Source organism: Triturus cristatus, chromosome 7 (assembly GCF_964204655.1).
Source record: "Triturus cristatus chromosome 7, aTriCri1.1, whole genome shotgun sequence".
NCBI lineage: Eukaryota > Metazoa > Chordata > Amphibia > Caudata > Salamandridae > Triturus > Triturus cristatus.
The window spans coordinates 1,197,185,753-1,197,213,316 of record NC_140590.1 but is presented as its reverse complement, the minus strand read 5'-3'; the positions used below and the strand labels follow the sequence as shown (position 1 = coordinate 1,197,213,316).

General features: G+C 43.6%; 1 protein-coding gene across 1 annotated transcript in view; it reads left to right on the top strand.

Annotated features, from left to right (window-relative positions):
- LOC146811590 (uncharacterized) overlaps positions 1-27,564 on the top strand; it is a 109,295-nt gene that overhangs the window by 20,429 nt on the left and 61,302 nt on the right. The window contains exon 2 of the mRNA XM_085618577.1: positions 20,965-21,135. Coding sequence (XP_085474703.1) covers positions 20,965-21,135 — 171 coding nt within the window. The remainder of the gene's footprint in view (positions 1-20,964; positions 21,136-27,564) is intronic.

Genomic DNA, 27,564 nt, shown 5'->3' with positions numbered 1-27,564 from the left:
CTGCCTGGTGCCTGGCCTAGTAGTAACCTGAAGCCGCCACGCCGGCCGGCCCTAGCGATACGCTTTAACTCAAGATAGCAATCAGCAGGCCTCGGGTGCATTTGGCTTATTGGCTGGCCTGGCTCTCATAGAGGGAGTGGTGGTCAGTCCTACAGATGGGCGGCAGTGTGGAGTGCAGTGAGATCCGTAATTTTCAAGCGCAGCTAAAAGGGAAATGCTGGTTCAGGGAATCCTTCAATCCGATTCCTACCATATGTTGTTTCTGAAATGTAGAAGGACATGGCTAATGGCTTGAGTGCCTTTCTTTAACATTTTCATGCTTTCTGTCCTGGGTGCCTTTGTGTGACGTTTCCATGATTTCTGTCCTGGGGGCCTTTGTGTGATGTTTCCATGCTTCCTTGTCTGAGTATTTATGTGTGAGATTTCCATGCTTTCTGGCATGGTTGCTCATGTCAGGTCATCATTTACGATTCACTTTGCTTTGAAAGTTAATACAGCTAAATATGTAATGGAAAATGTGTTGTGCACCATTGGATTTTCTTTTTACAAAATGTTCTTGAAGGGAGAATTCCCCCCATGCAAACACCTCTAGCAGTCATTAAGCTTTCTGCGCTCGCTTGCTACACACCGTAAGGGGGCTGGTCTAACAAAACTTGCCAGGGTTGACACTAGGAGTAAAGCAAGGAAAGAGGAAGACTTGGAATGCACTAGCAATTTAGACTGTTTCTGGGCTTTTCTAGAAAAATAGATGTAGCCCATTCCGACTGAAAAAATGTGTCATTGCAATGTTTTGGAAAAGTTAGTGTGTTTGGATATTTAATTGTTCTAGTTTATATAGGTTATTTATTTGCATTTAGAACACTTTGTTGACAGTGTCGATTTATTTAATATTTTGTTATATTTATGTCTCTTTCTTCTTTGGATGTTATATTTATTGTTCTATTTAATATATTTTATTTATTTTGTTTTTATAAGACTTAACTTGTTTTTCATTTTAGAACATGTATTTATTTGTATTTATATATTTTATTTTTAGTTATTTTTTTTTTATATAATTACATTTTGTATGGCACTATGGTCATTTTGCACTAATAATAGGTATGACTTATTTAAGATAAGGTCAAATTCAAACTTCCCAGCCACTACCTATTCCTTTGGCCTAGGTACCTCAAGGACGTTTTGGATCACATTTTTCTTTGCTTTATGTTAAGATACAAATCTTTAATTAAAAAGTTATATTTTGAACATATGCTTCTTTTCTGATCTCTGTGTTGTCTGTGTCATACAGAACTACATAGTTCCATGTTTTTTTTTTACTATTCTGAATGTCTAATAAATGCACATATAGCTCCAGGGGAATAAGCTATAGTAACAAGCCCAATTGGTAATCATCCTTTTTATTTTTGTTTCTCTAAAAGTAATCGCTTTAACGGAATACTCTACTATACTGATTAACCCAATACCCCTTCAGCCACTGAAAGTGACAGTGGCTGACTCATTCAAGTGTATTGCATGATTTTATTCAGTTTATCTGTTTGGACTAGTGTTTTCACAACATTTTGTTTTATTTTGTCACATAACTTAAGCTATGTCAAAGTTGTATCTTTGAACTCAGACTCTGTTAAAAATGGCATGCCCTACCCCCAGTATTGTCCTTTCCCCAAATCAGCACACAGAGCACTGACATTTTTCCTTTTCAATGCATTAGTGGTTTTAGCTAATTTATTCCAAAACTGTTCTTTAAATGCACTTTTGCTTTAATCTTTTTCAAAATGGTTCACGGGGAACCTCCTATCAAAACCTTACTATGAGGAAGGCTCCCTTTCTGAAATTCAGATCGGGTATTATATTTGACTTTTCTCAGTGCCAGTTGAAGATGTGGGTGGAGCTAATAGAGTAAGTGGGTGGAGCCAGAAAAAAGTGGGTGTGGCCTCCGACAAACATTTGAGCACCTGCACTTCATATTTTACAAATTAAGCACTGGCTAAAGGCCCTCAGCGCTGCCTAGGCAAGACCTAGGAAAAAGCATCCAAACGAGGTGAAATAAAAGCCCCGCGCACCTCGCTGAAACAAAACTGGGGTGCTGCCAAAGGGAAGGAGACTTGTTTTCTTTTCCCTTTGCTGACAGATGCCTCGACTACTTGGCTCTTGGGGTGTACCCCAGGGCTTTCCTTGTGAAAACACAGCGGAGTTCTTGGCAGATGCACAGCCCGGAGACATACATGCACTGTATATTGTTCCCGGGACAGGCCTATGCAAATGTTCCCGTTTGGCCACCGTCCATCCACTGATTTCCTGGTAGCAAATCTGCGTCGCTGTTTACCCTGTATCTGTTCTGTGAACATGAAATTAGCGCTGGCATTGCCGTGCAGAGAGATCACAATAGATAGATGGCGAAGTGGATTGAGAGTTTGGTGCAAAAAGTTATGTTACCGATAAGTAAGATATTATCAGCTAGACACTTTGCTCATTTAACCTTTCATCCTTCTAAGGTAGAGTGCTGCATATTTGAGTTATGAAAAAAGATTATTTCTTTACATTCCTGACTACATCATCTAATGATATAAACCTTGACTGCGCAAATCACATAATATGCGCTACACAGAAGGCTGTATTGTAATAATCATGTGTTAACATTTCCGAGTGCTGCATTGTCAAATCTACTAGCTGGCAAATGCATACTTGTTCGAGATGCTGGTAAAATTAGGGTTTGTCCAATTTAGGCATCCTCTTTTTGTACTTTAACCATTACAAATCAATCCCGATAAGTAAAATCTATGTGAGGCGTGGCATTAACAGATGTGTGACTTTGGGCGCTAGCCCCAAAGCCATAATTCTGTATTGTGTTATGAGCTAACCAGCTTATGTATCTCCGTGGCTTCTTGCAGCTACGTCCAGCTGTCATGGTATTTGCATAAACGTATGCATGAAATGTTATACTTTGGCGCTTGGTGATGACTTCATCAGCCTTTGGCACATAATGCCTTCAACATTCTCCTCTACCGTATTTTGGCAAACTCTTGATTTGAACATTATTGGTGAAGCTTTGTATATTTTAGGTGTGCATAAAGCATCTGAAGGATGAGGTCTTGTAACCAATATTTTCTCTAGCACAAGAAAACAAGGGCCAGCATAGTACTGAAATAAGTGGTCAATCCTAGCAGACCCAGGCCTATTGCAAAATGAAGGACATATGTCACAGTGGGGACATACAGTGTAGACAAGGTTGAGGAGTGGCCAGAGACGGCATGTTTGAGTGGATTATTAAACCTTTGCTCGATTACTAGCACTGCAAGCGTGTACAGAAAACCTTATTTATAGAACCTCCAGATCCTGCTGCCTTTGAGGGACACCTGCAGCTACTACCACGAGGGAGACACGACCACGTATAAAAATGGTCATTCTACAAACAAGTCATTTTAGGCCAATTTACTGTACTGTATTGAATTTATTATCCATTTTTACCTTCTAAAATAGTGTGAAAACCAGCATATGTTTCACAATCTGGAAATCTCCATTTTTCTCGGGACACATCTCCCTTGAATCGTGGATAATCCAATTACCAGCTCAGCACAAAGTGTGTAGTTAGCAAGAAGAGCTTGGTGGAACTGAAATCCAGAGAACTCCCTGTGATTCATCTGCAGAATATGGATCTGGAGGCTAAAAGCGGAATCTGCTAAGGAGGCAGGCAAAAGTGGGGTAGCTGAAAGAACAGGAGAGGATATGAAAACAGGAATGGAGGGAGCTTTCAAATACGGGGGAACTCCAAAGATACACTATGGGCTTAAAGGCAAGAAGCATTTATTTGTTTAGGTAGAATCTCAAAACGACAGAACTGTCACTGAATTTCATGCCTGGGAATGGGACAGTTCACAAACAAACAAAAAATGTAACCTATCCATAACGTGGTGAAAACAAGATTTAGAAATGTGAGAAACATATTGAAGGAGGTGAACAGGAAAACACTTAAAAACGTAGGAAAGAAAGAGGAACAATTGCATGCCTGTGGTGGGTCCATCCAACCATCACCTTCAGTAGTAAAAAAGTGAGGAAAGGCGATTAGAAAAACGAAAAAAGAGTGTTGCAGGGACAGGAAAAAGGAGAAGGGTGAAAATGAAAGAGAAAATGATGTATGAGAGATTAATCATAGTACAGGAAAAAAATTACTGCCAAAAAACGAAGAGATGAAAAGCAGGGTGCGTACTGGGGCAGCAGAGAAACCAAACAAAGTAAAGAAAAAAGAAAAACACCTGCGAAGAAATGCAAACTTGACAATAAAAAGTGAAATTTACAATTTACATACCTCAAGCAGTTTATAGGGATCTGTCAAATGAAATGCTAAACTCTGGAGAGGTTGGCAATCAACATAAAAATGTGAGAAAGGCATTAAAAGTAGTGCTCGATAAGTCCAGCGCCGCACATAAAATCTAAAGTGAGTTGATGGGCTGTTCCAACTCCTGCAAAACACAGCCACTGTGCCTCCTCATTTTATTCGATTTGAGAGGGCGGGAAAAGTTCCTAATTTCCTAGCCATGCTGGCATGCCAGGAAAAGGCCTGGTTTCTAAGGATGGAAGCGACTGCAGGGTACCACAGAGACGTGTCAATCGTTCTGTTAACTGTGAAAACACAGCTATGGAATAAAAATTAAAATTTGACTGCTGCAGAGTTATTTCAAGGAAACACTGTACAAACATCACTGCAGTCGGGTATTTACAGCCCACCCAGTTGGCTGACCCTTTACAAACTAATATCCATCATAAAAAAAGCGTTTGTTCTGTATGCCGTTGTTTTTTTTTGTTGGTTTCACAAGTACTGTCCTGGGAACCACTTGCTGAAAATACATAGCCCGCGAGTGGTGCACGCATGAGAGAGAGCGGGGAGCAGTAGGTGAGCCCACGAGTGGTGCGCGCGCACTTGGGAGAGCAGTCTGCTCATTTCCAAGCACTACACTCGTGCTTGTGGCGCGCCGCTGCTCGCTCCCGCAAGTTGGATGCCGCCACGAGCACAAGTGTGTGCTTGAAAATGAGCATACCGATGGCTAAAGGCAGTGCTTAATTTGTGCCGGTGCTTTCCGGAGCTTAGCACCGGCACTTAATTATTAGGGCCGGGTCTACGCATCTACTGCTGCGCACGCCCACATTGATAGATGTTTTCAAATGTACCTTGGCTTATTTATTGCACTCGCATAATAAATATAAATATGTCCTCGTCATCATCATCATGGCGGCCGCGGGCCGAACGGCCCTTCAGTGCAGAGATGCAGATAATCGCAGACGCAGTGTTGACTTGCCAGTGTGGGCGGGCTGCGGAAGTTTAGAATACACACACACATGTATTTGGGCGAGCTGTGGGGCCGGGTTGGAGGTTCTGCTGTGCGCGCGGTAGCGCGTGCACATTTTTTTCAATTTGCCACGCCCAGCTTCATCGTGGACTGAGTCAGCCCGGCACTGGCAGCCCCGGTCTAACCGACGACGATAAGGGCAGGGGAGCAGTGCCAGCCAGCACTGAGTGTGTGTGTGACCCAGCCGACCTGCTTCCCCACACGAGTAACGGTAAGATTAGCACTTAGAAGTTTCAACTTTAAGCACTTTTAAGTTAAGCAGTAACTATCTTTAGTAAAGCGAAGCGAGCTAACTAGGGATTCCAATGCTATGCGGTGCCTTCACCAACGCGGTGTTTTTTTTTTCGGTAGCATGATGCAGGCCCGGTTCTAGGGTCAAACAAAGTGCTTCAAACACCCTCCCCTCCCGTCCCCTTCTCCACCCCCTACCCCCCACCCAACCCCCCCCGCCGCCCTTATGTGTGTCAGCCGGGCTGAGAAAGCTTCCCGGGCGTGCACACACGCAGACAGTTTTAGAGATGATCGCAGCCGAACCCGAGTACTTCACAGGTCTTTACAAGACCATTTACATGTTAAAGAGGCTTTGTTTATTTTTTCACCCCTTCATCTCCACATGGCGAAAGGCGACAAATCCCTTCATTGACAACGGTAACCTCTGCCTACTGTTCTGCTGCGTGGATATTTCTTTTCCTATGCAGCGTAGGAGAAAATAAGTTTGTTTATTCCTATTCACCTCTCCTGATCCCTGCAGCTGCTTATTACATCAGGCTATGACACTAAGTTTGACTAATGGAGTTGGTAAGAGAATGTGTTACTATTAGTTTTTCTTTTTAAAATCTGCACAGGCCCAGCAAGGCATATACTTTGTGTATGCTTTATTTAAACAGTTTTTATCGTGGCCGATGCAGGACAACAATAAGACAATACAAAATGCCCAGATAACGCTGGGGATTAGTGATCCTGCTGGAGAGCAATCATTTGTCTGTTAGCATTTAAGTGCAGATGAACTGTATTTTATGTGGAAGCTCAGTGGGTTACTGTCATTGTGACAGCGATTCTTGTGTTACTTGCAGTTCAGAAGTTACAATCCTATCATAGGACAGTGACCAATGAATTGCCATCAAAGAGCTGCATACAAACATGAATGGTATGGTTAGAACTTCGCTTTTTTTGTTTTGTGATATAGTTAGAACTTCCCCAGTCTTTCATTATTCTAATGTTGCTAAAATGAGTATGTTTGGGCAGATATACATTTTTATCAGTAAAGCTGACCCCCATGGAATACTCTTTAAATCCTAAGGTTGTGTTTCCCCAGACCAAACCCTCTTAACATATACTGCCCACCAGTATGGATGACGTGATTCCTACACCTTGTAATCTTCATTGGCTTATCATTCCCTGTAGACTAATTTACATACTGGTATGATTCATTGTCTCTGTATAATGTGTGCGTGGTGTAAAGTACTGACTACAGTGATATGAGTAGCGCAATACAACAAATGAAATGCATATGAGAGAGGGGCTACGTAAAGATGAGGAGCACTGTTGGAGGGTGGCAGTGAGGGAATCCGAGGAGGAGGTAGTGGGAGGGGCTATGGAGCGATGAGTGGCACTGTTGGACAGTGGCAGTGAGGGAATCCGAGGAGGAGGTCATGGGGTGGAGGGGGAAGCTAGGGAGAGATGAGGGGCACTGTTGGAGGGTGGTAGTGAGGGAGTCTGAGGAGGAGGTCATGAGGGGGAGGGGCTACAGAGAGATGAGGTGCACTGGTGGAGGGTGGCAGCGAGGGAATCCGAGGAGGAGGTCATGAGGGGGAGGGGTTATGGGGAGATGAGGGGCACTTGTGGCGTGTGGCAGTGAGGGAATCCGAGGAGGAGGTCAGGGGCACTGTTGGAAGGTGGTAGTCAAGGTATTTACGGAGAAAGAGGTTATTGGTGCGGCACGAAAAAAGACTTTCGCATCAGCGCTGAAGCCAGCCCTTTCATGGCCTTTCTGTTTTTGTTTATTTAATTAGCAGGCGGGTCATATGGGCTACTGTGGAACATTAAAGTGTGTGCTAAATATATTTACTGCTATATTCAATGGTTTAAGTTTGAAGGTGATTTTACTAATGTTTTTACCAGGAAAAAGGAAAGTGGAACCCGATGGTGCCTGATATGGGGCTGGGGCCCAAGGTCAGCTGTGAGATAAGGTGCACTGAGAGGAGTAGTGGATAATCAAGCCTGTAAGGGGGTGCGTTGCAGAGTCCGGGGTCAGGTGGAGGAGATTGTAATGAAGATAGATACTCCCTGAAGGCTCGCACAGAGGGAGCCCGAGAAGTGTCACTTGACTAATACTCCCACCTCAGAAACCTCCTCTTCCCATCAAAGGAACATTACATGGAAAAAACACTTTTTGAGAGTGATAACATTTAGAAAGAGATCTGGAAAAGAGTGCGTTTTACTGGGCCTTGTAAGACTAAGAAGGGATAAAGGAGGGCCCTGTAGCAGGCCTGGCTAGACATGTATGCGACAAATCGAGCCCGCAGTGGCCCACCCAAATGCACCCTTGGCCCACCCAAATAAAAATTCCTGAAGCCGGGCCTGGCGTGATGGCATTGGTCTGGTTCTAACATGTAGATCACCGGCGTGGACAGTGTAACTGGAAGCAGGCAGGCTGCAGGCAGCTCACCCGGCTCTGGCGGCTCCCTAATATACGAATACGACGATTATAGGATCCTCATAGTCGGAGTCCGATGTCTGATTCATTCATTTTCACTGTCTGAATGCCAGACCAGTGCCTGCCTGCCTGCCTGCCTGGTGCCTGGCCTAGTAGTAACCTGAAGCCGCCACGCCGGCCGGCCCTAGCGATACGCTTTAACTCAAGATAGCAATCAGCAGGCCTCGGGTGCATTTGGCTTATTGGCTGGCCTGGCTCTCATAGAGGGAGTGGTGGTCAGTCCTACAGATGGGCGGCAGTGTGGAGTGCAGTGAGATCCGTAATTTTCAAGCGCAGCTAAAAGGGAAATGCTGGTTCAGGGAATCCTTCAATCCGATTCCTACCATATGTTGTTTCTGAAATGTAGAAGGACATGGCTAATGGCTTGAGTGCCTTTCTTTAACATTTTCATGCTTTCTGTCCTGGGTGCCTTTGTGTGACGTTTCCATGATTTCTGTCCTGGGGGCCTTTGTGTGATGTTTCCATGCTTCCTTGTCTGAGTATTTATGTGTGAGATTTCCATGCTTTCTGGCATGGTTGCTTATGTCAGGTCATCATTTACGATTCACTTTGCTTTGAAAGTTAATACAGCTAAATATGTAATGGAAAATGTGTTGTGCACCATTGGATTTTCTTTTTACAAAATGTTCTTGAAGGGAGAATTCCCCCCATGCAAACACCTCTAGCAGTCATTAAGCTTTCTGCGCTCGCTTGCTACACACCGTAAGGGGGCTGGTCTAACAAAACTTGCCAGGGTTGACACTAGGAGTAAAGCAAGGAAAGAGGAAGACTTGGAATGCACTAGCAATTTAGACTGTTTCTGGGCTTTTCTAGAAAAATAGATGTAGCCCATTCCGACTGAAAAAATGTGTCATTGCAATGTTTTGGAAAAGTTAGTGTGTTTGGATATTTAATTGTTCTAGTTTATATAGGTTATTTATTTGCATTTAGAACACTTTGTTGACAGTGTCGATTTATTTAATATTTTGTTATATTTATGTCTCTTTCTTCTTTGGATGTTATATTTATTGTTCTATTTAATATATTTTATTTATTTTGTTTTTATAAGACTTAACTTGTTTTTCATTTTAGAACATGTATTTATTTGTATTTATATATTTTATTTTTAGTTATTTTTTTTTTTATATAATTACATTTTGTATGGCACTATGGTCATTTTGCACTAATAATAGGTATGACGTATTTAAGATAAGGTCAAATTCAAACTTCCCAGCCACTACCTATTCCTTTGGCCTAGGTACCTCAAGGACGTTTTGGATCACATTTTTCTTTGCTTTATGTTAAGATACAAATCTTTAATTAAAAAGTTATATTTTGAACATATGCTTCTTTTCTGATCTCTGTGTTGTCTGTGTCATACAGAACTACATAGTTCCATGGTTTTTTTTTTACTATTCTGAATGTCTAATAAATGCACATATAGCTCCAGGGGAATAAGCTATAGTAACAAGCCCAATTGGTAATCATCCTTTTTATTTTTGTTTCTCTAAAAGTAATCGCTTTAACGGAATACTCTACTATACTGATTAACCCAATACCCCTTCAGCCACTGAAAGTGACAGTGGCTGACTCATTCAAGTGTATTGCATGATTTTATTCAGTTTATCTGTTTGGACTAGTGTTTTCACAACATTTTGTTTTATTTTGTCACATAACTTAAGCTATGTCAAAGTTGTATCTTTGAACTCAGACTCTGTTAAAAATGGCATGCCCTACCCCCAGTATTGTCCTTTCCCCAAATCAGCACACAGAGCACTGACATTTTTCCTTTTCAATGCATTAGTGGTTTTAGCTAATTTATTCCAAAACTGTTCTTTAAATGCACTTTTGCTTTAATCTTTTTCAAAATGGTTCACGGGGAACCTCCTATCAAAACCTTACTATGAGGAAGGCTCCCTTTCTGAAATTCAGATCGGGTATTATATTTGACTTTTCTCAGTGCCAGTTGAAGATGTGGGTGGAGCTAATAGAGTAAGTGGGTGGAGCCAGAAAAAAGTGGGTGTGGCCTCCGACAAACATTTGAGCACCTGCACTTCATATTTTACAAATTAAGCACTGGCTAAAGGCCCTCAGCGCTGCCTAGGCAAGACCTAGGAAAAAGCATCCAAACGAGGTGAAATAAAAGCCCCGCGCACCTCGCTGAAACAAAACTGGGGTGCTGCCAAAGGGAAGGAGACTTGTTTTCTTTTCCCTTTGCTGACAGATGCCTCGACTACTTGGCTCTTGGGGTGTACCCAGGGCTTTCCTTGTGAAAACACAGCGGAGTTCTTGGCAGATGCACAGCCCGGAGACATACATGCACTGTATATTGTTCCCGGGACAGGCCTATGCAAATGTTCCCGTTTGGCCACCGTCCATCCACTGATTTCCAGGTAGCAAATCTGCGTCGCTGTTTACCCTGTATCTGTTCTGTGAACATGAAATTAGCGCTGGCATTGCCGTGCAGAGAGATCACAATAGATGGCGAAGTGGATTGAGAGTTTGGTGCAAAAATTTATATGTTACCGATAAGTAAGATATTATCAGCTAGACACTTTGCTCATTTAACCTTTCATCCTTCTAAGGTAGAGTGCTGCATATTTGAGTTATGAAAAAAGATTATTTCTTTACATTCCTGACTACATCATCTAATGATATAAACCTTGACTGCGCAAATCACATAATATGCGCTACACAGAAGGCTGTATTGTAATAATCATGTGTTAACATTTCCGAGTGCTGCATTGTCAAATCTACTAGCTGGCAAATGCATACTTGTTCGAGATGCTGGTAAAATTAGGGTTTGTCCAATTTAGGCATCCTCTTTTTGTACTTTAACCATTACAAATCAATCCCGATAAGTAAAATCTATGTGAGGCGTGGCATTAACAGATGTGTGACTTTGGGCGCTAGCCCCAAAGCCATAATTCTGTATTGTGTTATGAGCTAACCAGCTTATGTATCTCCGTGGCTTCTTGCAGCTACGTCCAGCTGTCATGGTATTTGCATAAACGTATGCATGAAATGTTATACTTTGGCGCTTGGTGATGACTTCATCAGCCTTTGGCACATAATGCCTTCAACATTCTCCTCTACCGTATTTTGGCAAACTCTTGATTTGAACATTATTGGTGAAGCTTTGTATATTTTAGGTGTGCATAAAGCATCTGAAGGATGAGGTCTTGTAACCAATATTTTCTCTAGCACAAGAAAACAAGGGCCAGCATAGTACTGAAATAAGTGGTCAATCCTAGCAGACCCAGGCCTATTGCAAAATGAAGGACATATGTCACAGTGGGGACATACAGTGTAGACAAGGTTGAGGAGTGGCCAGAGACGGCATGTTTGAGTGGATTATTAAACCTTTGCTCGATTACTAGCACTGCAAGCGTGTACAGAAAACCTTATTTATAGAACCTCCAGATCCTGCTGCCTTTGAGGGACACCTGCAGCTACTACCACGAGGGAGACACGACCACGTATAAAAATGGTCATTCTACAAACAAGTCATTTTAGGCCAATTTACTGTACTGTATTGAATTTATTATCCATTTTTACCTTCTAAAATAGTGTGAAAACCAGCATATGTTTCACAATCTGGAAATCTCCATTTTTCTCGGGACACATCTCCCTTGAATCGTGGATAATCCAATTACCAGCTCAGCACAAAGTGTGTAGTTAGCAAGAAGAGCTTGGTGGAACTGAAATCCAGAGAACTCCCTGTGATTCATCTGCAGAATATGGATCTGGAGGCTAAAAGCGGAATCTGCTAAGGAGGCAGGCAAAAGTGGGGTAGCTGAAAGAACAGGAGAGGATATGAAAACAGGAATGGAGGGAGCTTTCAAATACGGGGGAACTCCAAAGATACACTATGGGCTTAAAGGCAAGAAGCATTTATTTGTTTAGGTAGAATCTCAAAACGACAGAACTGTCACTGAATTTCATGCCTGGGAATGGGACAGTTCACAAACAAACAAAAAATGTAACCTATCCATAACGTGGTGAAAACAAGATTTAGAAATGTGAGAAACATATTGAAGGAGGTGAACAGGAAAACACTTAAAAACGTAGGAAAGAAAGAGGAACAATTGCATGCCTGTGGTGGGTCCATCCAACCATCACCTTCAGTAGTAAAAAAGTGAGGAAAGGCGATTAGAAAAACGAAAAAAGAGTGTTGCAGGGACAGGAAAAAGGAGAAGGGTGAAAATGAAAGAGAAAATGATGTATGAGAGATTAATCATAGTACAGGAAAAAAATTACTGCCAAAAAACGAAGAGATGAAAAGCAGGGTGCGTACTGGGGCAGCAGAGAAACCAAACAAAGTAAAGAAAAAAGAAAAACACCTGCGAAGAAATGCAAACTTGACAATAAAAAGTGAAATTTACAATTTACATACCTCAAGCAGTTTATAGGGATCTGTCAAATGAAATGCTAAACTCTGGAGAGGTTGGCAATCAACATAAAAATGTGAGAAAGGCATTAAAAGTAGTGCTCGATAAGTCCAGCGCCGCACATAAAATCTAAAGTGAGTTGATGGGCTGTTCCAACTCCTGCAAAACACAGCCACTGTGCCTCCTCATTTTATTCGATTTGAGAGGGCGGGAAAAGTTCCTAATTTCCTAGCCATGCTGGCATGCCAGGAAAAGGCCTGGTTTCTAAGGATGGAAGCGACTGCAGGGTACCACAGAGACGTGTCAATCGTTCTGTTAACTGTGAAAACACAGCTATGGAATAAAAATTAAAATTTGACTGCTGCAGAGTTATTTCAAGGAAACACTGTACAAACATCACTGCAGTCGGGTATTTACAGCCCACCCAGTTGGCTGACCCTTTACAAACTAATATCCATCATAAAAAAAGCGTTTGTTCTGTATGCCGTTGTTTTTTTTTGTTGGTTTCACAAGTACTGTCCTGGGAACCACTTGCTGAAAATACATAGCCCGCGAGTGGTGCACGCATGAGAGAGAGCGGGGAGCAGTAGGTGAGCCCACGAGTGGTGCGCGCGCACTTGGGAGAGCAGTCTGCTCATTTCCAAGCACTACACTCGTGCTTGTGGCGCGCCGCTGCTCGCTCCCGCAAGTTGGATGCCGCCACGAGCACAAGTGTGTGCTTGAAAATGAGCATACCGATGGCTAAAGGCAGTGCTTAATTTGTGCCGGTGCTTTCCGGAGCTTAGCACCGGCACTTAATTATTAGGGCCGGGTCTACGCATCTACTGCTGCGCACGCCCACATTGATAGATGTTTTCAAATGTACCTTGGCTTATTTATTGCACTCGCATAATAAATATAAATATGTCCTCGTCATCATCATCATGGCGGCCGCGGGCCGAACGGCCCTTCAGTGCAGAGATGCAGATAATCGCAGACGCAGTGTTGACTTGCCAGTGTGGGCGGGCTGCGGAAGTTTAGAATACACACACACATGTATTTGGGCGAGCTGTGGGGCCGGGTTGGAGGTTCTGCTGTGCGCGCGGTAGCGCGTGCACATTTTTTTCAATTTGCCACGCCCAGCTTCATCGTGGACTGAGTCAGCCCGGCACTGGCAGCCCCGGTCTAACCGACGACGATAAGGGCAGGGGAGCAGTGCCAGCCAGCACTGAGTGTGTGTGTGACCCAGCCGACCTGCTTCCCCACACGAGTAACGGTAAGATTAGCACTTAGAAGTTTCAACTTTAAGCACTTTTAAGTTAAGCAGTAACTATCTTTAGTAAAGCGAAGCGAGCTAACTAGGGATTCCAATGCTATGCGGTGCCTTCACCAACGCGGTGTTTTTTTTTTCGGTAGCATGATGCAGGCCCGGTTCTAGGGTCAAACAAAGTGCTTCAAACACCCTCCCCTCCCGTCCCCTTCTCCACCCCCTACCCCCCACCCAACCCCCCCCGCCGCCCTTATGTGTGTCAGCCGGGCTGAGAAAGCTTCCCGGGCGTGCACACACGCAGACAGTTTTAGAGATGATCGCAGCCGAACCCGAGTACTTCACAGGTCTTTACAAGACCATTTACATGTTAAAGAGGCTTTGTTTATTTTTTCACCCCTTCATCTCCACATGGCGAAAGGCGACAAATCCCTTCATTGACAACGGTAACCTCTGCCTACTGTTCTGCTGCGTGGATATTTCTTTTCCTATGCAGCGTAGGAGAAAATAAGTTTGTTTATTCCTATTCACCTCTCCTGATCCCTGCAGCTGCTTATTACATCAGGCTATGACACTAAGTTTGACTAATGGAGTTGGTAAGAGAATGTGTTACTATTAGTTTTTCTTTTTAAAATCTGCACAGGCCCAGCAAGGCATATACTTTGTGTATGCTTTATTTAAACAGTTTTTATCGTGGCCGATGCAGGACAACAATAAGACAATACAAAATGCCCAGATAACGCTGGGGATTAGTGATCCTGCTGGAGAGCAATCATTTGTCTGTTAGCATTTAAGTGCAGATGAACTGTATTTTATGTGGAAGCTCAGTGGGTTACTGTCATTGTGACAGCGATTCTTGTGTTACTTGCAGTTCAGAAGTTACAATCCTATCATAGGACAGTGACCAATGAATTGCCATCAAAGAGCTGCATACAAACATGAATGGTATGGTTAGAACTTCGCTTTTTTTGTTTTGTGATATAGTTAGAACTTCCCCAGTCTTTCATTATTCTAATGTTGCTAAAATGAGTATGTTTGGGCAGATATACATTTTTATCAGTAAAGCTGACCCCCATGGAATACTCTTTAAATCCTAAGGTTGTGTTTCCCCAGACCAAACCCTCTTAACATATACTGCCCACCAGTATGGATGACGTGATTCCTACACCTTGTAATCTTCATTGGCTTATCATTCCCTGTAGACTAATTTACATACTGGTATGATTCATTGTCTCTGTATAATGTGTGCGTGGTGTAAAGTACTGACTACAGTGATATGAGTAGCGCAATACAACAAATGAAATGCATATGAGAGAGGGGCTACGTAAAGATGAGGAGCACTGTTGGAGGGTGGCAGTGAGGGAATCCGAGGAGGAGGTAGTGGGAGGGGCTATGGAGCGATGAGTGGCACTGTTGGACAGTGGCAGTGAGGGAATCCGAGGAGGAGGTCATGGGGTGGAGGGGGAAGCTAGGGAGAGATGAGGGGCACTGTTGGAGGGTGGTAGTGAGGGAGTCTGAGGAGGAGGTCATGAGGGGGAGGGGCTACAGAGAGATGAGGTGCACTGGTGGAGGGTGGCAGCGAGGGAATCCGAGGAGGAGGTCATGAGGGGGAGGGGTTATGGGGAGATGAGGGGCACTTGTGGCGTGTGGCAGTGAGGGAATCCGAGGAGGAGGTCAGGGGCACTGTTGGAAGGTGGTAGTCAAGGTATTTACGGAGAAAGAGGTTATTGGTGCGGCACGAAAAAAGACTTTCGCATCAGCGCTGAAGCCAGCCCTGTCATGGCCTTTCTGTTTTTGTTTATTTAATTAGCAGGCGGGTCATATGGGCTACTGTGGAACATTAAAGTGTGTGCTAAATATATTTACTGCTATATTCAATGGTTTAAGTTTGAAGGTGATTTTACTAATGTTTTTACCAGGAAAAAGGAAAGTGGAACCCGATGGTGCCTGATATGGGGCTGGGGCCCAAGGTCAGCTGTGAGATAAGGTGCACTGAGAGGAGTAGTGGATAATCAAGCCTGTAAGGGGGTGCGTTGCAGAGTCCGGGGTCAGGTGGAGGAGATTGTAATGAAGATAGATACTCCCTGAAGGCTCGCACAGAGGGAGCCCGAGAAGTGTCACTTGACTAATACTCCCACCTCAGAAACCTCCTCTTCCCATCAAAGGAACATTACATGGAAAAAACACTTTTTGAGAGTGATAACATTTAGAAAGAGATCTGGAAAAGAGTGCGTTTTACTGGGCCTTGTAAGACTAAGAAGGGATAAAGGAGGGCCCTGTAGCAGGCCTGGCTAGACATGTATGCGACAAATCGAGCCCGCAGTGGCCCACCCAAATGCACCCTTGGCCCACCCAAATAAAAATTCCTGAAGCCGGGCCTGGCGTGATGGCATTGGTCTGGTTCTAACATGTAGATCACCGGCGTGGACAGTGTAACTGGAAGCAGGCAGGCTGCAGGCAGCTCACCCGGCTCTGGCGGCTCCCTAATATACGAATACGACGATTATAGGATCCTCATAGTCGGAGTCCGATGTCTGATTCATTCATTTTCACTGTCTGAATGCCAGACCAGTGCCTGCCTGCCTGCCTGCCTGGTGCCTGGCCTAGTAGTAACCTGAAGCCGCCACGCCGGCCGGCCCTAGCGATACGCTTTAACTCAAGATAGCAATCAGCAGGCCTCGGGTGCATTTGGCTTATTGGCTGGCCTGGCTCTCATAGAGGGAGTGGTGGTCAGTCCTACAGATGGGCGGCAGTGTGGAGTGCAGTGAGATCCGTAATTTTCAAGCGCAGCTAAAAGGGAAATGCTGGTTCAGGGAATCCTTCAATCCGATTCCTACCATATGTTGTTTCTGAAATGTAGAAGGACATGGCTAATGGCTTGAGTGCCTTTCTTTAACATTTTCATGCTTTCTGTCCTGGGTGCCTTTGTGTGACGTTTCCATGATTTCTGTCCTGGGGTCCTTTGTGTGATGTTTCCATGCTTCCTTGTCTGAGTATTTATGTGTGAGATTTCCATGCTTTCTGGCATGGTTGCTTATGTCAGGTCATCATTTACGATTCACTTTGCTTTGAAAGTTAATACAGCTAAATATGTAATGGAAAATGTGTTGTGCACCATTGGATTTTCTTTTTACAAAATGTTCTTGAAGGGAGAATTCCCCCCATGCAAACACCTCTAGCAGTCATTAAGCTTTCTGCGCTCGCTTGCTACACACCGTAAGGGGGCTGGTCTAACAAAACTTGCCAGGGTTGACACTAGGAGTAAAGCAAGGAAAGAGGAAGACTTGGAATGCACTAGCAATTTAGACTGTTTCTGGGCTTTTCTAGAAAAATAGATGTAGCCCATTCCGACTGAAAAAATGTGTCATTGCAATGTTTTGGAAAAGTTAGTGTGTTTGGATATTTAATTGTTCTAGTTTATATAGGTTATTTATTTGCATTTAGAACACTTTGTTGACAGTGTCGATTTATTTAATATTTTGTTATATTTATGTCTCTTTCTTCTTTGGATGTTATATTTATTGTTCTATTTAATATATTTTATTTATTTTGTTTTTATAAGACTTAACTTGTTTTTCATTTTAGAACATGTATTTATTTGTATTTATATATTTTATTTTTAGTTATTTTTTTTTTTATATAATTACATTTTGTATGGCACTATGGTCATTTTGCACTAATAATAGGTATGACGTATTTAAGATAAGGTCAAATTCAAACTTCCCAGCCACTACCTATTCCTTTGGCCTAGGTACCTCAAGGACGTTTTGGATCACATTTTTCTTTGCTTTATGTTAAGATACAAATCTTTAATTAAAAAGTTATATTTTGAACATATGCTTCTTTTCTGATCTCTGTGTTGTCTGTGTCATACAGAACTACATAGTTCCATGTTTTTTTTTTTACTATTCTGAATGTCTAATAAATGCACATATAGCTCCAGGGGAATAAGCTATAGTAACAAGCCCAATTGGTAATCATCCTTTTTATTTTTGTTTCTCTAAAAGTAATCGCTTTAACGGAATACTCTACTATACTGATTAACCCAATACCCCTTCAGCCACTGAAAGTGACAGTGGCTGACTCATTCAAGTGTATTGCATGATTTTATTCAGTTTATCTGTTTGGACTAGTGTTTTCACAACATTTTGTTTTATTTTGTCACATAACTTAAGCTATGTCAAAGTTGTATCTTTGAACTCAGACTCTGTTAAAAATGGCATGCCCTACCCCCAGTATTGTCCTTTCCCCAAATCAGCACACAGAGCACTGACATTTTTCCTTTTCAATGCATTAGTGGTTTTAGCTAATTTATTCCAAAACTGTTCTTTAAATGCACTTTTGCTTTAATCTTTTTCAAAATGGTTCACGGGGAACCTCCTATCAAAACCTTACTATGAGGAAGGCTCCCTTTCTGAAATTCAGATCGGGTATTATATTTGACTTTTCTCAGTGCCAGTTGAAGATGTGGGTGGAGCTAATAGAGTAAGTGGGTGGAGCCAGAAAAAAGTGGGTGTGGCCTCCGACAAACATTTGAGCACCTGCACTTCATATTTTACAAATTAAGCACTGGCTAAAGGCCCTCAGCGCTGCCTAGGCAAGACCTAGGAAAAAGCATCCAAACGAGGTGAAATAAAAGCCCCGCGCACCTCGCTGAAACAAAACTGGGGTGCTGCCAAAGGGAAGGAGACTTGTTTTCTTTTCCCTTTGCTGACAGATGCCTCGACTACTTGGCTCTTGGGGTGTACCCAGGGCTTTCCTTGTGAAAACACAGCGGAGTTCTTGGCAGATGCACAGCCCGGAGACATACATGCACTGTATATTGTTCCCGGGACAGGCCTATGCAAATGTTCCCGTTTGGCCACCGTCCATCCACTGATTTCCAGGTAGCAAATCTGCGTCGCTGTTTACCCTGTATCTGTTCTGTGAACATGAAATTAGCGCTGGCATTGCCGTGCAGAGAGATCACAATAGATGGCGAAGTGGATTGAGAGTTTGGTGCAAAAATTTATATGTTACCGATAAGTAAGATATTATCAGCTAGACACTTTGCTCATTTAACCTTTCATCCTTCTAAGGTAGAGTGCTGCATATTTGAGTTATGAAAAAAGATTATTTCTTTACATTCCTGACTACATCATCTAATGATATAAACCTTGACTGCGCAAATCACATAATATGCGCTACACAGAAGGCTGTATTGTAATAATCTTGTGTTAACATTTCCGAGTGCTGCATTGTCAAATCTACTAGCTATGCCGAGTCATTGCTTTAATCAGTAACTAACATGCAGAGTGATGCACTGTATACTGATAATGTACAATAGACGAGTGCTGCACTGTTATATTCAGTAACTAAGATGCAGAGTGAAGCATTGTTTCATTCACTGATTATATCTTAGACTGAGTGCAGCATTGTTATACTCAGTAAACAAGAAGCAGACTGATGCAACTAAGATGCAGAGTGATGCATTCATTCACTGATTATAACATAGTCTGAGTGCTACATTGTTAGATTCAGCAACTGTGATGCATTGTTTCACTGAGAATATATCACAGACTGAGGGCCGCATTGTTACGTTCAATAGTTAAGATGCAGAGTGATGCATTGTTTCATTCACTGATTAGATCATGGACTGAGTGCTGCATTGTTATACTCAGTAACTAAGAAGCAGACTGATGCAACTAAGATGCAGAGTGATGCATTCATTCACTGATTATATTCTAGTTTGGGAGAGGATGTAGCCTTACAGCTCGAGCGTTCGGCCTCGTAGCTGGGGAACCAGGTTCGAGTCTCAGCAGGGACGCTCAACATCCTGTGACTCTGGCCAAAGCACTTAATCTCCCTGTGCCTTCCAAAAATGAATGTGTCAATCTGTAACGAAAATTGTGCTCATGTAAAGCGCTCTGATACCCGATATCTTCGGGTCAAGTTTGCGCTATATAAAACTCTAAAAAGAAAGAAAGAAAGACACACACACACACAGCACTGTCCCCTTTGTATCACCTTATGCTTGAGAAATTGCCTTTCCACTAGCATTTTTGGGAATTGCCTAGTTGTTATTCCCTATGCACCAATGCAGTACACTGTGATAAGGTAACACACTTTTCCTGGACAAACTATGCATTCTCCTTAATACGTGTAAAACATGCAGAGATGAGGAAGTAGCAGTTGATCTACTCTCCTGTGGAAGCATGTTGCAGGCCCTCGCTGAGCCCACGGAGGGTAGTACTTCTGGATGACTTCCCTATTCCAGGGGCGGGGGGGCGGTGCAGACCACACAGAGCAAGGTAGTCGAGTGCTAAGACACAGAGACTACCGTCACACTAGTGACCAATAGATGCATTCTAAATTACCCTTATAAGGATGATCCAGCTTATCGGTGGAAGTTATGGGGAGTGGGTGGGTGGAAGTGAGGTTTGGGGTAGAAGTTGTATAATTATTGTTGACTTATTGGTATCTGATGATTATTACTCTTCTGCTCCATTTGGTGGGATATGCCTGCAGAGCCGGAATTGTGTAACATTACTTTCTATGTAATGCTATCTATTGAAATGCCAATAAAGAAATACAAAATATATATATTTTTTTAACTAACCTGCTTGCAATAAGTCAATCTCTCAGGGTAGCATTCTACCCCATCATTATTTTGCCCACCATGCCACCCCAGAATAGACCCAGCCATATGCAAATGTGTCTTAAGCCTACTCCAATACGAACATTCAAGCCCGAACTGCCATGCCACGTCCTCTCTGAACCAGAACCCAAGACACCCAAGACCGATTTCACCCCGACTAGGGCTCTTCAGTCGAGTTTAGCTTGGTTCAGGTAGCACAGTTACTAAGGGACCCACGTCTGGGCATACTCTTGTCCATTTAGGACATTACTTCAAGCATTCAAAAAAGGTGATGGTAGGATTCATGCTATAAGTCTAACCACTGGCAATCGCTCAGGGGTAGCATTCCAACCCATCGTCTTTTTGCCCACCATGCCCCTTCAGATTAGACCCAGCCATATGCAAATCAGTCCTGACCCTGCTCCAATAATCCTTCTCAGTCATCTGACATTGCCAGCAAAGATACTCCATTCCTGCATGTTTCAGACGACACTCCTCTCCTGAATGTTCCATGCATTGCACTCCACACTTGATTGTGCTTGTCGCATTGTCGTGTGTTTGACTTCTGAAGGTTGTGTCTGACCTAGAACCTTGCTGAAATGTTAGGACAGGTGTAGAGAAATGTCTCATTTATCATCTTTACAATTTTTTTAATATTTATGTTATCTCCCAAGGTGTTCTCATTAAAAGGGAAGGTTGCGCTGATCACAGGCGCCAGCTCGGGCATTGGTGCTGGGACTGCTGTCCTGTTTGCTAAACTGGGAGCAAAGCTGTCACTTAATGGACGAGATGTCGAGAAGCTGAATGAAACGGCCCGTCTCTGCCAGGAGGCCAGCAAGGAGAAGGTAAATATTAACAGGTCAGCATGCTCCTGCACTGTGCCGTTGGGTTCCTTTTTAGGTCTGTCCTCCAGACTAAAATATCATACATAATGTATGTACTTTGAGGAGCTTTTGCTCATCAGGCTTCATCCATTGGTCTGTTAAATTGTCCTTCACGTTTTGCTTCTGCCCACCACAGCATACAACATGTGACACTGGGTCAAATCCCCTTACCCATTGGCACCCTGCGCTTTGTTATTATTTTTAGGTCTCGCCTGACCCAGCGCATGCGCTGGTCTGGCGAGACTTATTGAGAGGGCTCCAAAAAGTGCTACCAGGCCAGCCTAGAGCTACAGTGCATGTGCGCGGGCGCGCGCGCTGCGCTTTACCGCGATTACTTTCACTTTCACGGCCGCTTTGATGTTTGATCGTGATCGCCATCACTTTCGCGGCCGCACGGCCGCTTTGCATAGTCAATAGGTCTCGCTTTCGGGACCTTATAAGTATTTAGTTATGCAACTGTTGCATGGCTAAACACTTATAAGGTCCCAAAGGCGAGACCTATTGGCTATGCCAATGCTTGTTTAAAAATGTTGCTCAGTAGTACGGGCTGCTTTGCAGCCTGGCTTAAAGTACAAAAAAAAAGTGCTATGACTGAGTCAACGCTGGCTGCTCCTTAGTGCTTTGTTTTTATTTACTTTGAGCCATGTTGCTGATGTTGGTCTCAGTTTCTACACATGTAACATACTCCTTTCCATGGAACGTGATGTATGTATGATTATATTCTAAAATGCCAATAAAAAGAATTTTCAACAAAAAAAAAAAAAACTTTGAGCCATGTTGCACAGCACCCCATGCTGCTGTGCAACGTTTTAATTGTTTTTGCGAAATTGTAGAAAGTATTTTTGTCCTCTGAGGTTTTCATGCAAAGGATACCAGTGGGAGGAGTTGCATGGTAAAAAGATAGGGCTATCAACTTTAAGCTTAAGATAAATGTTTTAAAAAAAAGTGGAAATCTTCGTCCTCTAATGAAAAAAACAATCGTTCAGTTAAATGTAAATGATAATGTAACAAGCAAGGTAAGGTATACATTGTTACCTACATTGCATAGAGCAAACAAACTGTGATTTTGTTTTTGTTTTTTACACTTGCATTCACTGACCAGTGTAATGTAAATGATTGGTATCTAGGCCCCAGGACAAAAAGTCAATTTTTTACTGTTCTTACAATGCAACTGCTTTCTTTTCGCTGGTTGATGCAAATGTCACAGCAAAATTGCACTGGCTACATTGAAAGCCTTTCTAATCTTGACCCCCTCAACTGGCCAGTTGTTTTGATATTTTCCTATTTTTTTTCTACACACGTATCCTTAAATTCCCAATCTTAGAACTTTGTCATCAAGTGCTATTCAGAGACCTAGACATACAGCATAACCTGGCTATAGAGTTAGCTTTAATGGAGTAATTCATTTTAAATTATGACCCCATGCATCAATACATTGTAAAGGTTCTAGTTTGCTTGTATAAATGTTAGCGTCCATGTTTTAGAGAGGCATGCAGAGGAAGTGGACATTCAGAAAAAAGACCTTTACGGGGGGTTCCCATATTCCTGGTTTTTCATGTTCTTGAAAAGTCTCGGCTTCTGCATTGGCATGTGGGTGTGGTGAGTGGCCACACAAGCATGCCGATGGGGCACTATTGTTCGATTATTTGTTGTTTTACTGTTTGAAGAACCAGCATGTTTCCGTCTCATGATATCGAGTTGCAGATGGAAAGAGAGTAACTATTTCAAAAGGAGTCTGTTGGTTTTTTTGGCATCAAAGCTCACTTCTGCTCTCCTTTCAGGGGATGGTGCTAGAATCCCTATTAATGTACAGTTCTTTTGTGAACTGTACCCTTATCACTATACGCTGATCATGTGTGGTCAGGCATTGCATACCTTGTACTCCTGAGGCGGAAGCCGGGAGGTAACTTTTGAAATAGTTGTTCTATTTGATCTGCATCATTATTTTAACCGCATTTTGCCATAATTCCCACCCGTCTCACCTTTGTGTGTCTCGTTGCCGTTGTCACTGCCACCGTCCGGACCCGTCGCATTTTAGCGGGCGGAGGACCCGGTAGCCAGCAGCGGGGCCGCCATATTGGGTGGGGGTGTTGTTCAGCGCTCCAGGCACCGTGAGCCAGGGGAGATAAATCACGGATGACAGCGCAAGCGCGCAGCGGACGCACGCAGTGGGCGCGCCGACAGCGCGCCGAAGGCGCGTTAAAGGCAAGCCCGTCTGCGCCCGTCCGTGGCCGTACGGGACCAGGGCCCGGGCACTCTGCCCATATCTACTCATATACCTCTAACGAGTTACGTGCTCTCCATCATAACTGGCCCGCTACCCCTCGCCTAAAACGAAAGCTCTCCTCCTGCGGGATTCTATCCCCCTGTCACATTCTGCCAGTACTCCCCCGTCCATTGCATAGAGAATGCCTTCCTGTCCCTCCGACAGTCACTCCTAATCCCTCCCACCCCACCAAACGGGCACTGAAGTTCTATTATCTTAATACGCGGTCTTTACCTAAACATCAATTAGAAATCTTTTACATTCTTGATTCTGAAAAACCCGATGTACTTCTTTCTGAAACCTGGCTTACGGATGACTCTCTACCGGACATCCTAGCCGCTATCCCCACGGGGTATTACATACTACAGACCAATAGATCTTCTGGACAACCTGGAGGTGGTGTGGCTGCGATCATCCATCACCAGTTACAGTTTACCGCCTTAACTGTCACCAGCATTCCCTCTGTCGAGAGTCTTGTCATTAAACTTGAGTCCTCTCATGTCCCTCTCATCTGTGCTCTGTTCTACCGTCCTCCCCTTTCCATGCCCTCTTTTCCTCAGTTAGTGGGGGATTTAATCTCCCAACTAATTATAAACAATTCCAATTTAATGATAATCGGTGATTTCAATTATTGGCCCTCCGACCCCAAAGAAACACCCAATTCCCGAGAATTTACAGATCTCCTCTCGGGTCTCAACCATACCCAGCATGTCTGCACTGCCACTCACACTAAAGGGCATCTCCTGGACCAGCTCTGGACAGCCAATCTGTCCATCTCCACCTTATCCATTTCTCCATGTTCTTGGTCCGATCACTATTCTATTCAATTCTCTCTGAACCTGCCCCGGCCAGTAAAACCCTTAATACTGGATAAACTCCTAACCAGGAACTGGAACCGGGCCAACAAAGACGAGTTCTGTTCCTTACTCTCTACGTCTTTACCCATAGAAGTTGACTGTCTCACTGCTCAAGCAACTGCCATCAACAACTGGCTATGTTCAACCAGTAATATTGTTCCCCCCTGTAAACTCCCCACAAGCAGGCGGCCTCATGACGCCCAGCGGTGGTTCACAGAGGACCTCAGACAAAAAAAACTTCTCCTTAGACAAGCAGAACGATGTTGGAGACGAAATTATTCTACAGACACAAAAGACATCTTCACTAGGCTCCTAACTGAATATAAAAAATCCATTATCATGGCTAAATCCTCATATTTTTCTTCAAAAATTACGAGTTCGACCACCAAAACCAAAGACATCTTCTCTATCGTAAATGAATTATCTCTGCCTGATAGAGTAACTGTCAAACCCGTACCCACCCAACACCTTTGTGACGCCCTTAACGATTTTTTCATCCAGAAAATTTCCACTATCAAAAAGAGCATTCCTCCGGTCCCCACCCCCTCGAGACTGGGGACCTCGCCTAAGAACACACAAGTATTAGACCAACTACCTTTGATTTCCAAAGAAGAATTTTTCACACTTTTAAAAAAAGGTCAGCTCCGGTTCTCCCTTAGATCCCTGCCCTCCCCTCCTTCTCCAAGAAGCTTTTTTCTCTTGCCCCGATCCCCCGCTCGCACTTCTTAATAATTCACTAAAAACAGGCGTGGTCCCAGTTTCCTTCAAAGTGGCAGAGGTCATTCCCATTTTGAAGAAACTCCACGCTGACCCCACCAACCTCACTAATTATCGCCCTATTTCCCTCCTTCCTTACCTGAGCAAGATCTTGGAAGCCCATGTTACGCAATGCCTTGGCTCCTTTATCGAACTCTCGTCCTTCCTTGACCCCCAACAGGCGGGTTTTAGGCCGGCACACTCTACTGAGCTGATCATACTTGCTGTTATGAATGAGCTCCGAAATTGGGCCGATAACAATCTCTCCCAAGCCCTCGTCCTTCTGGACCTCTCCGCCGCCTTTGACACGGTCGATCATAAACTTTTGATCGGCCGTGTCAGGGATGCTGGCGTTCATGGCACGGCCTTAAAATGGATCTCCTCTTCTTTGGAGAGCCGTTCGCAAGCCGTTCGCCTTGATACCTTTTCCGCCAAAAGGACCACTCTAACTTGTGGTGTACCTCAGGGGTCCTCTCTTTCCCCTCTCCTGTTTAACCTTTACATGGTTCCCTTAATTCATTCCCTCCGCAATTCCGAGGTAGCATGCTTCAATTATGCGGATGACCACCAACTTGTGTTTAACATTAATTCTTCCCCCACCTCTGTTTCTAGCTTTCAGGCCACTCTATGCTTCATCAGGGACTGGATGAACGCGAGCCAACTCAAGCTCAATCCGGATAAGACCGAGCTGGTTCTGTGCGGTACTTCCAATCCGTGGAACAATCATTTCTGGCCCCCCACATTAGGCAACCCCCCTCTACCTACCAAGTCGGTTAAAAGCCTTGGAGTAGTAATCAGTAATGACTTGTCCATGAAACCTCAGATCGGTGCAGTTACATCTTCATGCTTTTTCCATCTTCGCAGAATTCGCAAGATCTCCAGATTCCTTACCATCGAGGCCCTCACGGTGGTTCTCATGGCCTTGGTCATTTCTCGGTTAGATTATGCCAACTCTCTCTACGTTGGTATTCCTGTCTATCAACTCCATCGCCTTCAACTGGTCCAAAATCAGGCTGCACGGCTTATTTTCCATCAACCACGTAATCAACACGTTCGCCCTCTGTTGAAACGCCTCCATTGGCTTCCTGTAGCCAAGCGCTGTCTGTTCAAACTGGGCTGTACTATTTTCAAAGCCCTAGCTGGTCTGGGGCCGGCGTTCATCTCCTCCTTAATCTCTCGTTACACTCCGACTCGTGCTCTTCGCTCGTCTCATGCCAACTTTCTCACCACCCCTCGCTTTAACCGGAAAAAACATGGCGGACTTAGCTTTTTCTTTTTGGCACCTCAAATGTGGAACTCCCTCTCTCTGGAACTTAGACTTGAAACATCTTTTCCACACTTCAGATCCCTCCTGAAAACTCTTTTATTCACACAAGCTTACCTATAACCTCCTGATCTAGTACATTATTGCTGTAGCGCCAAGAAACCGCTGGGTGTACGTGCGCTTTATAAATATATTTAACATAACATAACATAACATTGCTGTGGGGTGGAAGCTTCTGGCCTAACTGGCTGTAAGTTAGATTTGGCCATTGTCTGGATTGAGTAGGAACCTCGTGCAGTCTGTACTATGTTTTTGGTTGCCATACACAAATTGACATTTTACTGCCAGACTGTGTGGTGGTTCCGGATGCTTCTAAAAGCTTTCTGGTGCCTCTCAGCTTTCGGTACTCTGAGCAGTTGTCTGCAGATGGCCTGCGTATCACCAGATGTGTCCTCAAAAATGGACTGGTGATATGGCGTCATTCTAAATGGGACTCTGGATTTAACATCTGCACCACTAATGATCTCTGCGACTGTAGCTCAACCACTTGTAATGGAAGGACAGCCATGGAATATCTGACAAAGGAAACCTTGACCTAGACTGTCTCCCTCAGTCATTCCATTTAAAGCACTACTCCTAGTGTTAGGTCAATCCTAAACAAAAGTATTTAAATGCATAACCACTGCAGTCCATTCATTACGGGTATGGAGGCACTTCATGTACTGGTATTATGAGAAGAATGTAAATGTTTCTAACTCTCATGATGAACAGTTTCAGTTCTAGTACAGTAAAATGTCCCAGCGGTGAAGTCTGTAGACCAAGCCACAGTATTCATGATGGCCTTCAAATGACCTACCTGAAGAAATGCCCCTTGTGCTCCAAAAACTGAGATGTCAATATCTTCTGCTTCCACCATAACCACCCGACCCATCTAGCTGATAATATCCTACCTGATGATGTCAGGGCTAATATCATATCCGTGTTGGGATTCTAGCAAGGTTCTGTCTTCTGTCAATCTACATTGGCCGGTAGGACTGCTTCCAGGGTTGGAATGCTCTGTGAGTCTGCACACTCAGACTTTCATATATAAGGATATTCACTGGCTCCTCACTGATCTCTTCCCACAGTTGAAAAGGATGGAAATGTACTCCTAAACACCTGAACTGTGGAGATAAAAAGGGGGTGTAGGAAACGTGAAGTTGCCGTCACCCAAAGTATTTTCACATGAGCAAGCATCTTCCCACGCA